Source organism: Phaseolus vulgaris, chromosome 1 (assembly GCF_051622355.1).
Source record: "Phaseolus vulgaris cultivar YP4 chromosome 1, ASM5162235v1, whole genome shotgun sequence".
Classification (NCBI taxonomy): domain Eukaryota; kingdom Viridiplantae; phylum Streptophyta; class Magnoliopsida; order Fabales; family Fabaceae; genus Phaseolus; species Phaseolus vulgaris.
Window position 1 is genome coordinate 47,505,795 of NC_143498.1, and position 16,126 is coordinate 47,521,920.

Here is a 16,126-nt window from a genome sequence, read left to right on the forward strand (position 1 = left end):
TTCCCTGCTCCACCTCCCCATTTCTAATCTCTCTGTGTGTGCAAGGACATGACCAACACATAAGACAGATTTGGTGATAACCGTGTGCTGAGATATACAACGGCCACTTTATTAAATGAAAAAAAGTTTCTTTAACACCATGAACAGTGAAATACATAATCTAACACTGCTTATAATAATATTTTAAATTAAAAAATTAAATAAAAATAAAAATAATATTAATTTATTAGAGTGTGAAGTGTATGTATATACTGTTTGCAGTGTTAACATATCAAGACTCTTATTGAATTGACTTAATTAAACTTGATACTTAGCTAGCTCTCCAACTTTTTTTTAGTTAATTTTATTAAACAGACTATAGCTTTTCTTTAATTAATTTTCACTCACGTGAGTCTTCTAAATAGGCCACTGTTGTTATTTTGTGAGCAGGTGCTTATTAAGTCATATAAACTTCATTTATTGGTTTTCTGTGATTAATTGTTTGGGAAAGGTGGGTGAAAGATTTTAAGTACTTTATGGTTCACTACAAAATCCTTTGCATTCTTCATAAATCTTTTTCTGAAAATTTAATCATAAAATCAAATTAACAAAGTTCTTGGAGTAATTATGGTCTTGCTCTAAATGATTTTACTGAAATTTTGCTTTTTTGATGGAGCCAATGGTGGAGCAATGCATATGAGACAACCCTACATAGTAGCCTAGTAATTGGTTAATTGTTCCATTTTTACACTATGAATAGCTATAGGATTCTTGCATTTCTGAGTTTACAAGATAGACTGGTCAATATGCTTAATTATAGTTCATAGAAGAGGATTTCTTTATTGAAAAGATGGGTATTCCCTCTATCACTCTAGAGAACATGTTTGCTTGTTGTCATAAAATTGCACCATCTTCGTTTTTATCAAAATTTTTAAATCATTTTCAAGACACTGCAGCTTGCAGTTTTTTATTTCTTTTTATTTCTATATAAATAATTACATTTTTCTATATGTACTTTCTTGTTTTTATTTCTAAAATATTTTATTTTATATAAATATCACTATGGCAAACAATAGGTAATTAGAGGAAATTAGTGTGAAGTACAGGAATAATGGGGGAGGGGGGTAGCTTGTTTAAAAAGTTTGATGGAACTGAAAAGTGGGATAGATGAAAAGAAGAGAGGGTTTATGCTTTTATTTCATATGGAAGTTCAGGAGTTTCATAATGCTAATGTCTGTACTAAGGGTATATTTGTGAATTATAAGGTATGAAAGTTTGGCTGACAAAAAGAAAAAATTCCTTCTGTTTTTTTTGCAATAAATTCCTTATTAGATGAGATGGATGCCATTCTTTCCTTTTATTTCATGCATTAAAATTCAGTTCCTTATACCTCCCTTTTCCTTTTAAAGATTAATGTCTTCTTGATACTAAGGTGTGAGATATTTTTATTAAATACTCTTATTTCTTTTTCCTTTCTAATGTATTCATAGTAAAGAAGGAAAGGCTAAAACCACTGAATTGATAGACTCTGGACGACTGGAATTTACTGAATCAATTCCATAAAGTAACCAAAGGATGTAATTCCTTTCTGGATATTTTTTTAATTGAAATCATAGTTGGATAATGCTCTCTGAAAATATATGAAGCGGATTAGGGTAAGAAAATACCACGTGGGAAAATAATCCATTTTAAAATGACATTTCTTCTCTGACTCTGATATCATTCATTTCTTCTGCAACACGTCATCATTTGATTTATCTGAATATTTTGTGCACTCTAGTTCAATGAGAATAAATTCTCTAGTATGGATTCCTTATCAATAGATTGACAGTTAAAAGTTATGATCCATGGTTTCTGCCTTCTTTGTGCTAAAGTCTTTTCTCTTCAGCTATTGGAGTTTAAAATAAGTATAAATTACCCAAATGATGTTTTGTATCAGTTGCAAGAACGAGGCTTTCAAAATGTTTTGGTATGCAAGAGGCATTCATGAGGTTGTTTCCGTTTATGGTGAACTATGTGATTTCATATATCTATGTTATTATGTTATAGATGAAATGCCAGCTGGGGAACAAAAACTATAGGAGTTATATTCCTGCGTCATTATTGAGCTATCATCATACTTTCAGGACTCTGGCACAGCTTCAGCTTAGGCTCTTGACATGTTAGTTACTGTTGTAAGCAGTAATTGGTGAAAGAAATCTCTTTTCTTGTGTATAGTCTTGATCAGTTTGTTATGCCCAGTATAAAACTATGAGCTTCAAACAATTTTATTATGTCTGTATCTTGATTTTGTCATGCCGTTCAACTCTTTTACTTGTATACCGCACCACAGTTCAGCCACGTATAAATTTTTATCAGCTTTTCTGTTAGTTTTCATAGTTTGCTTGTATCTGCAATATAGATATGCTACTCAATTCATATACTTCCCTATTGATATTAATGGGTAGGTATGTACTAAAGTGTTCTTGCCTACTCTACCCGCCTTTACCCACTTTTAAGAAACCTGAAGATACATGTGCAGGTAGCAATTTTAGTGTCTAAACTCAATGGGGACTTATGTGTCCCTATCTGCATCTATAAACACATTTTTAGTTTTGTGTCTTTTTTTTGGACAACCTAGTAAATTGCAAAATACTTGTGGCGATTTCGTGGATGAGAACAACAGTTTAAGAGTTGATAAATAATTTAGTTCACAATTGTAACTGCTTCTCTCTTACTAACCTATTCATTTACAATTTAAAGTATATTTTATCTGTGAATATTTGCAAACAGGACTTGTTTTGCCATTTATGAGGTATAGGTAGGAAACGTTGACAAGTAAATTTAAATTTGAAATTTGAAATTAATATTTACATGTGGCGATTAAAAGCCAAAACAGAGTCATAGGTTTGCGGAGGCTTGGATTTACATAAGATAACCAAAAAATTGAGTTTAATTTTAGTGTAAAAGGTTTATATCTTTGATAGAATTTTAAAACCATTATAAATTTCATTCTAAAAGTCATGGTAATATTTCAAAATGATGATTTAAAACATCTCTACATTGCATCGGTAGTTAAATGCTGTATAATACGACAATTGTATATTCATGCATAACTACTAATAAAAGGTATAATGGTTTTTTCAACTTTAAATACTATTACTTTTAAATTACTAGTTAGCTTGTCCAACCATGACTCCAAATATTATTTTTACTGAATCTCCATACAGTCTTCAATATTCCTAAAAAAATTAGCCTTTAATATGTTTTCATTTGCATCAGAATCTGCTTTTAACACCCTGCCCAACAAGTTGAGAATTTCTTCATACACCCTAAAAAACTTATCCTGCACCCCCTTTTCAAAATGTTTTTCGGGAGTGTATAAGGTCAAACACAAACAAGTTTATGTGAAAGATATTTTGGTTAAGAATATAATGGGTGGTGAGAGCAAAGAGATGCAAATGACAAATCTCCATAAAGGTTTTAAACATGTAGGGATGGCACGATTAGCCAATGTCTTAATAGTTTCAAATAACTATTTGGAAAATTGTTATTATCTAAGTTTTGTTCTCTCAACTTAATTCAAGCGACTTATGAATCTTTCGAGATGACAAAATTTATACGAGAGATTTAATATTAATCATACATGAGTAATACTAGATAATGAGTTTGTTGATTTTTGTTAGGTTATGGACCTGACCTGATAATTAATCATTTACGATTGTTTCCCGACTTATTATCTAACATTATGAGGGAACACAAATTAAGGGATCTCAATCAATTAGCTTTAATTACTCAATTAAGACATAATCATGACTAAATGTGGAGATATTACAATTCGATATATATATATATATATATAATCACAAATTACACTCTACAGAAAAAATATTTAATAAACAACTCAAGAGTACTTCATGCTCTTACTTACTTAGAGCGTTTTTTCCGTTATATGTTACTCAAATTCATAATTAAATTTCTAACTATCAAACTATCGATAAAATCTCAACTCGAATCTAACAAATTTTATTCTTTAAATAAACTTGTTTATTTATTTGATTTTTAAGTGAACAAAACTCAATCACTATCGTCAACAACTTAATAATTCATTTCTTTAAATATCTGATGATGAATTAAAAATGTAATTGCTTAAAATGTTTGAATTCCACCTTAAGACACATATTTTTATAAGTAGATAGTCAAATAGTATTCAATTTTTTATTAAATACTAAAATGGTAGAATTGAATAATGATTTAATAATTTTTCATTAAAATAAAAAATTACAAACTAGACATCCAAGCTATTTTTAGGATTGCTTTTTCTTATAAGTCAAGTTTAAATTTTCGATCAAACTTATTTAAATAAATAATACAAGGTTAAACAACTATACTTTTACAGACTAAATTTACTCATTTACATCCAACTTTAGAGTGATGTCATCTAAAATTTGTCAGAGTCAGGTTCGGTTTAATTAATTACTTTTTGTGCAGTATATTCAATTAGAAAGTTTTTAGATTGAATAAATATGCAAAATTAAACAATTGGTTTAGTCTAATCTGTTAATATAATATTAAATATCATGAATAGTTAAATTGCGAAATGAAAATGTTTATATAAAATGTTACTGATAAATTACTTAGTTTTTTTTTTAATTTCTTTTAATCTATCAGTTTGGTTAAATAAAAATATTCGTGCAGAAACATGCCAATTGTTTAAAAAGACAAAAAATTTAGAAAGATACAAAAACATCATGCCATGTCCTTTTGTTTTTGAAGGCGAACATCGTGTCATGTTGAAATTAACCCATAAGGTGAATGAGTTTGAGCAGTTAATATCTGGAATCTTTTAAGCAGATTACAAGGTTTGGTTCACATCTATTAGTAGATGAATTTCTTTTTAACTGATACTTTGCTTCTTTGAAGGCTGATTTCATGGCTACTGATTGAAAATAAGTGATGTGAAAATTTGTACATTACAGAACACATAATCTGATTTAATTTTTGAAAATGTAAAGAAAAAAAGTTGAACTGGGTTGGGACGTTAAGGGACCTTAGACATCCTTTTTGTTTATGAGGAAGCCTCCGAACGTGTCTAATGTCAGTAGCTAGTGATCTAAGAAATCTTGGAAGTAGATATTCTATAATGAATGGTTTGATTGGGGTGATAACAAGTTGTCTACATTGTTGGCTGAATGGAACATATAATATCATGATTATCAAACCATATGAGTCACAGCATGTGTTGTTGTCTCAAAAATTGTCGTTAAGTAAAATGCTTACCCAACTCACTATCATGACCCTTGCTAACGTACCATGGAATATGTAATCCTCACCAAGCAATTTTCAATCCAACCCCTTTTTAGTTTTAACAAATTAAAGGGACCAAGGTTTGGTCCCCATTACGGATAGCAAGCACTTGAGCACCATACACACTCCTCTTTTTTGTGTCATTTTCCTACGCTGTACTTGATTTCTGTGTCACACTTGTCCACAAACTCATCCCACATTTAGATCCTTCTCTGATTCTCACCTGCTCTCTACTTCAATGCCATGCACGTTTGTGCCACCATCATGTGATATTAACTCAATAATGTTTGTCCCTATGCACTTGCCATCCCACCATTTTGATCATAAGCAATGAATATTTAGGATTCCCATGAAAGGGATGGTGCATCATGTTGAGTGCCTGATTGTGATGTGTCTCAAATGGTCAAGAGGCTAAAGTGCTGCAAGACTCATGACCACCGCCACCACTGTGCCATCAATGTTGGAAAGTGATGGATTTTTAATAGGACCATTTTCTGCCCTCACAAAACACTTTTTTAAGTCCTTGTTAATAGTCCTTTTCCACCTAGCAAATTGCTAGGGTATTAAGTATACGCAAGCAAGGCTCATTCTTGTTATCTGCATGACCTCAAGGCAATATATAAAGAAGTTCAGTCTGATAGCGATGTTTTTTTACTAGTTACTTGAATCATCAAGGAGGCGTATGTACTACAATGTAAGGGGGTGTGAGCACTGGCATTGCTGATTCTTTGGAGCAAAAGTGGCCTTCAATAAATTAAAAAGGATGAGCATAGATTCATCCATTTCAATCTCGTTCCTGTATTTGTCTTTGTCATTTTTCTTAGTAACATTCATAAAGACAAGAAGATACATTCTTGAATTGGAAGGGAAAGAGGGAGTAGGGATGATACACAAACTATACTATGGTCAAAACAAAAATGCCAATAATTATAATGGGTATATGACTAATAATCCTGTAGCTGGTAATTTCATTTTGAATGGCTAGCCTTCTCTTTCATCATCTTTTGGTCTTGTAGAAGAGCTTGAGCCTGAGGCCATTCCAATGACTTGGCTGTGTGTGAACCTTTGCAACTGAATCATGCGTGAATAAATCCCATCCGGGTGATTTTTCAACAACTGTGAATGAGAGCCTTGCTCAGCTACTTTGCCATCATCAATCACAGCAATCAGATGGGCATTCCTTATAGTTGATAGCCTGTGTGCAACAATGATAGTTGTTTTTCCTGAGGAGGCACGGTCTAGAGCCTCCTGAACCGACCTCTCAGATTCAGCATCAAGTGCACTTGTGGCCTCATCAAGAAGCATAAGCTCAGCCTTTCTCACAAAAGCCCGAGCAACTGCTATTCTTTGCTTTTGTCCCCCGGATAGCTGAACACCTCTCTCCCCAACAAATGTTTTGTATCCATCTGGCAAAGCAGATATGAACTTGTGTGCATTGGCAAGAGTTGCAGCTTCAATTATCTCAGCTTCAGTGGCTGACTCATGCCCATAAGCAATGTTTTCATAAATAGTAGTAGCAAACAAGCATGGTTCCTGAGGTACCACTGAAATGTGCCTTCTTAAGGACTTGAGATTGTATTTCCTTATGTCCTTGCCATCAATCATGACCCGACCAGATGTTGGATCATAGAATCTCTGTATAAGTGCAATAACTGAGCTCTTACCACAACCACTAGGTCCTACAAGGGCAAGAGTTTTACCAGCCCTTGCACGAAGACTGAGGTCACGAAAAACTGGCATATCAGGGCGAGTTGGATAAACGAAATCTACATGCTTAAGTTCAACTTCACCACGAAGACGATCAGGAAAAGGAGTGGCATCTTGATCATCAGGTTCAATTTCAGTTCTACGGTCAAGGAGTTCAAAGACTGACCTCATGGCTCGGCCTCCTTTGATAAAGTCAGGAGCAAGTGTTAAAGTTTCAGCAGCACCATTTGCAGAAACCATTAGGACCATAAAAACTCGGATTGTTTTAGAGAAGTCAGAGATGCCATGCTTCACTAGCCAAGAAGCATACCAAAGACCAAGTGCATAGGAAGCATAAAGTGCAAACTGAGCTACACCATATCCACTTCCAGAAATTTGTCCCTTCCAAAAGCAACGCTTTAGCGGAGCTTGGAGATTGGAGGTGAAAAGACCAACAATTTTTGTTTCTGAATTGAAGGCTGCAACAGTCCTCACATTGGCTATAGCTTCTCCTGCAAGTTGTGTAGCCTTGGCATGAGCAGCTTCCAGGTCACCAGAGAAACCAGTCATGAACATTTTCTGTACAACACACAAAAGAATACAAATGAAACACAGAATTGAATCACAAAAATTGTCAAGAAAGAAATGTACAAAAAAACAAACCTGCAAAACAGTGGCTGCAACAACAATAGGGAAGACAGCTACAAGGACAAGGGCAAGGCGCCACTGCAACACAAAACCTGCAGTACAGGCAACTAGCATAAGTGCAGTGTTCTGCACAATTACTGAAATTCGATCTCCAATGGCTGATCTGACATTGTTGGCATCAAGAGCCAGCCTTGCGGCAATCCTGGCACTCTCATTTTCCTCCTGATCAAACCACGCCATTTCATTTTTTAGCACCGCTGTAAGCATTTTCTCCCTCACACGTTTAGTAAGATTTTCCCCAACAATGTCCCAGAAGAAGTGTTGCAGTGTGTTGAAGAGAAGTGCGGTTGATGAAAGACCAATCAACAAGTAACAGTACTTTTCTATTTCACGGATCATGTATCTGTGGTCTGGATTGTAGTACACACTGAGGACAGCACTAAGAACATAAGCAAAGAAGGCACTGAGAGATCCACAAATAACGGATCCTATAGAGCCAATTAAAGCATAAAGCCATTCAGGAGAGTTCATTTTTGCAAGTCTCCAGAAGGAACTAGCTTGCTCCTTGAAAGCAAGCTTTTCAAGCCTGTAATTTGAATGTGATGCATCTAGGGACAGACTAAAATCAGATGTAGAGAAATCAGACAGCCTACGCGAGTATGGTGACCGTCCATAAGAAGAATTCCTAGCAATTATTGGTGAGCTGACAGAGTTTCTGGCACTTGAAGGCCTGCAAATGAAAATGTCACTTTTGATGATATATGGATATATGATATATCTCAGCTTCGAACATTTAGTGTCCAAATGATGAATAATCTTTCATAAACTATGAAAATTAACTTCAATAAGCTTTTTCAAAGAATGCCAGTGCTGAATATTAGTGAAAGCTACCTTGCACTGCTCTTTCTGGCATTACTCATAGCAGTTTCATGAGCCATCTCCTGCATCTTTATAAGCTTGGCATAGACTCCATTTTCACCTTTTGAGAACAACTCATCATGAGTTCCAATTTCAGAAACACTTCCTTGCTGAAGTACAGCTACAAGATCAGCTTTGCGAATTGTGGAGAGGCGATGGGCAATGACAAGAGTTGTTCTGCCAATCATGAACCGGTCAAGGGCTTCTTGCACCAGTTTTTCTGACTCTGAGTCCAATGCACTTGTTGCCTCATCTAGGAGAAGAATTGCAGGGTTTTTCAACATTGCCCTTGCTATTGCTATTCTCTGTTTTTGCCCTCCAGAAAGTTGCAGCCCTCTTTCTCCCACCTGCCAACACAAAATAAATTTTAACTTCATCAGACATCAGTCTAACAATCTTTCATTGTCAAAGCCTGTGTTCAGATTGATAAAAAGAGGTGGAGTGGAATAAAATAAAATGAAATGATATCAGTTGTCAATGTTTAGCTTGTTTAAGACAGATGGAATGGAATGGAATCTACTCAAATCTATTCTAATTCATTTCATACAATATCTCTTTATATTTCTTCCACAAATTTGGGGCCATGGGACGAAAACAACTACTTCCATTATTTTCTTACAATTTCATCCACTTCCAGAGCAAGTTGAATGAAAACTTTACCTTGATCTATCTATCTATCTATCTATCATAAAATAATCAAGCGATTGAATTGTATTTTTATTCAATTCTGTTAAATTTCCATCCTACTCCACCCATCATTTGATATCCAAACAAAGGTTAAGACTCTCTTGTTTCTTCATGGGGAGTAAGGTTACTCTCAATGAAAAAGTCCAGGACTAAAATTGTGAATATACAACCGCTTTCAGCCTCATCATCTTTAAGTTATCTTATATTATATTATTCCTTCTTTCTATCGATGTAAATTAGCATATTAAGAGTCCTATCCATAAGTTATATATTCTTATGGAGCCTAACTGAGAAGCATTTTTTTCATGGTGTTCATTTTTTGTTATATTCTGAGCATTTCCAAGTTGGTTGGTTGTCATGTCCTTATTTAAGAATGAACATGCACGTTGACAGAAGCATGTTACCCTCTTTGCCTTTTTCAGATGCAATGCATGAACATGCACTTCCTGGCTTTGACTTCAGAACAAATCTCATTTTAAAAAAAAATAAAGATTAGGTCTGTTTGTTGACCAAATAAATATAAATATTCCAGACAATACTCTATTTGTGTGGTGTTAATTATCAATTGTAGCAATTCTGGGGATAAATACATTTATATTTTTATTATCCACCTTTTCTATTTTGCAATTTATATTTTTTATAAATTATAACAAAAGTGACTGATAAGTGACACAACCATGGAAAAAATCAGATGCTTCTTCTGTAGTTCCACGCCACATACTCAAAAATCCAATGATGTGACTAGTTAAAAAGGGTCATCATCATCACACATGCAATTCCCGAAGCCATTTTCATAAAATACAGATGACTAACCTGGGTTTCATAGCCTTCAGGAAGTTTAATGATGAAGGAATGTGCATTAGCAACCCTGGCAGCTTCTTCAATCTCAACCTGGTTTGCATCAGGCCTACCCAACAGTATATTTTCTCGTATTGTGGTAGCAAACAGAGCAGGCTCTTGGCTCACTAATCCTATCTGCTGCCTCAACCATCTAAGCTTCAAAGTTTTAATGTCATGCCCATCTAATAGAACTTGTCCTGCACACAGTTTTTTCTCTCTCAATATTATAACCACAACTACACAAAACTTCAATCTCAAAAAGTTCAAACAAATTAGTCAAACTTTGCAGAGTACACTGGAACTCTAATTTTCAAAGTTTACCTGAAGATGGGTCATAGAATCTCTCAATGAGGGAGACAACAGTGCTCTTACCAGAGCCGCTGCTACCCACCAGAGCTATGGTCTTGCCAGCAGGCACATTCAAGGAGAAATCATTGAGGATCCGAACTTCTGGCCTAGATGGGTAAGAAAAGTCTACATTTTTCAGTTCCACAAGTCCAGTAACAGTCTCTAGTTCAATGCCAGATTCGCTGTTTCGATCAATGCTCGGCTTGTGATCAATTATACGGAAAATCTTTGCAGCAGCAACTCTGGCTTTTGTAAATGCAGCCATGCTTGGTGCAGATTGCCCCAAACCCCTGTGCGTATGACAATCAAATCCTTAAACATGTTACTAAAATAAACCTTAAATGAATGGTTGTTCAACGATTATAACACGAAAATGCACACTACTAGGACTCACAATCCACCAATCATAACAGCAAACATGGTTGCAATGGCAAGTCCTCCATTGGTGGCATGGTGCCTAACAAGATAGCCTCCATACCACAGCAGAAGCGCATAACAGCAGAAAACAACAAAGTAGGTGGCCCCCAATCCCATTCCCTTTGCAAACCCAGTTTTGTAACCAAGCTTCTGTGAAACCCTCAAGGCTGATGAATAGGCCTGTAATGCTCTGGACTCCCCAACGAAGGCCAGCACCACTCGGATTTGTGCAACCGTCTGCAATGCACAAACAATGAGAGAAGCAATGTAATGCTAATTCAAATCAAATGCAATAGACAAAGTTTCTCAACTTTGTCATACTCTTAAGTATTACCTGTTCCACAATGTTGCCAGCTTGAGAAAGAGCTTCCTGGCTCTTGCCAGAGAGCTTGGCCAAGGTGGTGGTGTGAATGCCTCCAATCACAGCTATCATAGGGACAACAGCAAGAGTGACCAAAGCCAATTGCCACACAGCAGTGAAACCCACAACAAAGCCAGAAACAAACGTGGCCATGTAGTGAATGAAATTCCCCAACTGCACCCCAAACACCAACCATAAAAAAAAAAAAAAACTTGTTCAAATCTAATAGCACAGCCAACAAAGTAAAAACAAAAAAAATTCTCCAACTTGCTACTGCACCTTCTCACTAATGGCATCCTGGACCATGACAGCATCGGTGTTGATGGCGAAAACAACATCGGAAGTCCGCACATCAGTGTCAAAGAACTGAATGTCCTGGTTCAACGCAGCCTCCAGGTACTTTATTCTCATCCTGGTGGATTGACGTTCCCCACTCCACATCCAACACGAAATCTCTGCAACAACTCCAAACCCATCAATGAAAATTCAAAACCAAAAAACACAAACAAAGCATAGTGACGCAGTTCAATTCAACTCACTCACCTGCCCAGGAAGATGCCCATATAGCAGCCCCCACCACCAGGAAGTAAAATGCATACTGCAAAAATATCACAAAACACAACTCATTCACGTCCACTCCAAAAACAAAAAAGCACCCAACTCTAACAATACTCCCGAGTTTTGTTTGTGATATTTGTTATGTTTAATTGTTACCTTAACCACTTCCTGTGTCATCTTGTCCACATCATTAGCATTGGAGCCAAAGGAATTGACAAGATCCGCAAAGAAGCGAAGAAAGAGAGGCAGTGAACAACCGTGCACAACTGCTCCAACCGTTCCAATTCCCATGAGAACATAATCCAACCCATCAGCGAATCTGAAAAGCTCTCCAAACCCAACAGAGGGAACACTCTCTGCCTTCTCCCCACTAATGGAACCACCGTTCATAGTAACTGCAGCAGCAGCAGCCTCTTTGTTGGGTTGTTCAGAACTGTCCATTTCCCTTGGAACTTGATCTTGTTGTTGTTGTTGTGAAGTTGCAGCATCAGGAACAAGCTCAAGGCCTTGCATTTCGGACCATTTCCACTGCTCAATGGTTTTTATCTCCTCAGAATCTTTTGACATTTGCAGAATTGTTTATGCACACTTCCCACCCTCCCCTCTCTACTTTATTGTCTCACTCTACCACTCCTAACTCATGCTAGTACTTCTAACCAACTCTTCTGATCTCTCGTAATCTCTCTTTCTCTATTATTTATTATTATTGGTGGAGTTATTTGATCTGGCTATAAAGCTTCTTAATTTCACTCCTTTTATTCTTCATTCTTCTCGTTGTTCGTCTCAGGGTGTTGTGGGCACATTCCTTCCTTCCTTCCTACCTAGCTACCTAGTATTATCTTCATCTTGAGTTGAGTTGAGTTTAGAGTGTGTTAAGTTAAGTAGGTTAATGTTGAGTTTTTCTGCTCCTGTAAAAAACACCGAAAGTGACACATGGTGAGAACCTAGACAGAGAAAACTTTGGAGACATTCATTGAGATGATGAGAGAGAGAGTGTGTGTTTTGAATTTCCACCCGACAATCTACACTGTTCTCACTAATCTTCGAGATCAATTTTTGACTCTATCATATGCAATACAGAACAGGATTATACTATTATTCCTCTACTTATTTTTTACAACTTAACTTTTACAATCAAAATACCCTTTACACGTTAAAGACTTCACTATTTAAATCTTTCTTATTACATCTGTAAATTTAAAATCTTATAATCAAGGAGGTTCCATATCTTCTACATTTTTCTGATGTTTAAAGTTAATAAAACCGCCACAAATAATTTTTAACGATTTTAAACTGCATTACAGTTTAATAACTCAAATATTCAATTATTATCATTTTGCAAATTTTAATGACTTCATGATGCATTATAGTTAAATAATATATACACTCCAAGATCCAAATACCAACAAATAAAAGATGATCTGTGATTACTTGATATTGTAAAAAAAGTATACGTTGATTTCATTTTTATCCCTTTTTATTAATATTATTTGTGTTATTTTATATTTCTCTCTTTTTTGCATATTGAGTGGATGATTTTTTTAACATGGTTCCCTTTTTAATGGAATCAATTTTTGGTCAAAAAAATAATTAGCAGGATGCCCAATTTATTCTCCAGCATCAGCTTCAACTTGAAGTTAATAATTTACTTTAGAAAAATGTAATGAGGAAATTTATAACTACTTGTCCCAATCACAACCCAGGATTCTGCTTTGCACCTTCGTCAAATCCCCTCTTTGTGCGCCACTTTTCTCTACTCCAACCCACAAAAACTAAAAAGAAAATAAAAAAAAAAGAACCTCACAACAAAGAACAACCATTTTTTCCAAAAGAAAGCATTAATGCACATGATCTACCACTAATTATTTTCATGCTTTCTACCTTGATAAATAATTTAAAAAGGGTTTTGAGGATTGAAAAGCTATGTGCAAAAAATATGGTTAACCCTGAAACGTGTTTGTTCATAGGCTGCAAACCTAAACGTGGACACCCATATTTCCAGTAACATTAAAACCATGAAACATTTTAGGAATCTTATGTACTGAAGTTGAAGAAAGCCAAGTACTTGCACCACATTTGTCAGGCAATCCTCAACGTATCTGGGGATTCCTCCATTTTTTCAGAATTGTATAGTGAAAAAGACAGCAAATAATGATTTTTTTAAGTGGCAACCATCTTCTACTAGAGTTTAATTAAAATATTAGGAATTTAGGACCATTATTTTTCACATTTTGAATCTTCAAATGGCAAAATTAACGTCTACTTTATCAGGCTCTGTAAAGTAAAGCAGCATCTTACAATTACATCACGCTCTGAGTTTGATTAAGATCAGCAGCAGCAACACCAGCACGGTCAGCTCCTCTTTTCAGCTTAAAAACAATAACGTGTCTGAACTTCTGACACTGTTAAATTCCTTTGAGCTTTTGAGACTCTTTTTCTTTCTTTTTTCCCAATTGCAATTAGTGTCATGACACTGTGGCAAGGCAATAATTAGATCAATATAATATTAATATAACCAGTAACTGATTTTCTTTCCTTTTCTTTAAGATTGACGTGAAACTGAAGCAAACCAAACCAGTAATGAAGAATGGCTGAACATATTCGTATTATTGTAAAAAAAAGGGGCAAAATAGAAAGGAGTATGTTGGATTTCTCTGTTTTCTTCCTTTTCACGCTTTCCGTACAGTGTTGTTGGCTTAAGATTGAGTTGTTCGTGTTGAAAAGAAGAGTGAGGAGTTGTAAAATTAGTGAAATGGCATAAGCATCAGCACTAGCACTGCAGTTCCATCAACAAAATAGTAATGGTAATTCCTTTTCTCTTGTTTTTGCCTCATAACACTTCTTCTGTCTTTTTACTCTATACTGCAATTGTAGTTAATGCATGATGTGATTAATTTTTGTTCTACTACTGAAAAGTTTGGCATTTATCACTCTGACTTATTTAATTCAGATATTTAATTATGATAATGAAAAAACACTCCCAGATAATAAATAAAACAATAACATTTATTTTACACTTTATTATTATTAAATGGTTCAATTCTGTCTCTCATTTTCAAATTGATCTAATTTATGTTTCAGTGTCAAAATTTATGTAAATTGGTATGTTAATTAATAGAAACAATTTTAAATTCACTAAAAAGTTGTAACTAAGTAACATAGAGAGTAACAATGCTAAGTCAATTCAGATAGAAAATATAAAATTAAATTGATTTTAAAAAATAAGATTAAATTGCATTGATGTTTAATTAAGGGGTCAAAATGATTCATTTATCAATATTGTGACGAAATTGGATACAATAAATAATGAGGAAAAAGGTAAGCCTTTATTTTATATATTATTAATATAAGATATTTTCATTGATGTTTTTTTTTTGTCATATCACCCACCGAACCAAATCATAATTAAATTTATTATATCATCTGTTATTTATCTCTTGTAGGAATATTTATAAATATATAATTTTAAACATATTTAAAAATAAAGAGGAAAATTATATGTATTCATACGACATATATTCTATTCTCTTTTCTTCTCAAACAAAAGAGTAAGTGAAGTTAAAAGTAATTCTTTGCCACAAACATTGCTGATCTCAAATTTAAAAAATTTAATATAATCAATAATAAGAATACTTTTAATCGAGTATATTATTTGTCTATTTTTTATACTTTCTAATATATATATATATATATATTAAAATTTTCATCCTAATTTTTTTTATTTGGTTTTGTTAGTGTTTTAATTCAATGATAAATACAATCTTTCTTTTTTAAGTATCAGTTATCCAAAATCTCCTAATTTATATTTGATGGTATTAATTAAGAGAATCTGTAATGAAATAGAATGGGTGAGAGTTGAAAAAGTGTAAGAATGTGATGAATAATACGTAGCCATAGATGCAACAGCTATGTGTATATAAATGGAATGGTGGAAGACTGGAACTGAAACAGGAAAGTCGTAAAATGGAAGTGGAAAAAGTGAGTTTCTGCTTTGCTTTTATTTTAACCTATTCTTCCCAACATGCACTGCATGCATATAAACCCTCTATCTGCTACAACTTTATCAAATTTATTATTCACACAAGCAAAATCAATACATTAATTACACTCCATCACTTTTTGGTTTCCTCAAATTCTCTCTATATATTCTTCTTCTTTTTTAAACTTTTATAGTCACTTATACACAGTGTGTTATTATATATATTCAGATGATAGATATGAAAACAAAATGTTTTTTTTTTTAAATAATTACAGGAGTTAGTGTAGGAGAAGAGGAGTAGAAATATCAAATAAAAATTAAAAAAACTTCAGTATCATTTATTCTATATTGATCGTATTTTAATTGGTGTAATAAGGTTATGCATAATCAATTTTATTTTTTCTAAAATAAATAAATTA

At 34.2% G+C, this 16,126-nt stretch overlaps 1 protein-coding gene across 1 annotated transcript; it reads right to left on the bottom strand.

Moving 5' to 3' along the window:
• Positions 1-6,015: 6,015 nt before the first annotated feature.
• Positions 6,016-14,185, bottom strand: LOC137814473 (ABC transporter B family member 1). Its single transcript, XM_068617241.2, has 11 exons — positions 14,027-14,185; positions 11,885-12,636; positions 11,714-11,768; positions 11,450-11,625; positions 11,144-11,344; positions 10,787-11,046; positions 10,366-10,682; positions 10,018-10,241; positions 8,491-8,864; positions 7,615-8,329; positions 6,016-7,530 (listed from the first exon to the last, which is right to left on the bottom strand). Exons 2-11 carry the CDS (start codon positions 12,293-12,295, stop codon positions 6,247-6,249), a joined length of 4,017 nt encoding a protein of 1,338 aa, XP_068473342.2. The 5' UTR covers positions 12,296-12,636; positions 14,027-14,185; the 3' UTR covers positions 6,016-6,246.
• Positions 14,186-16,126: the final 1,941 nt, after the last annotated feature.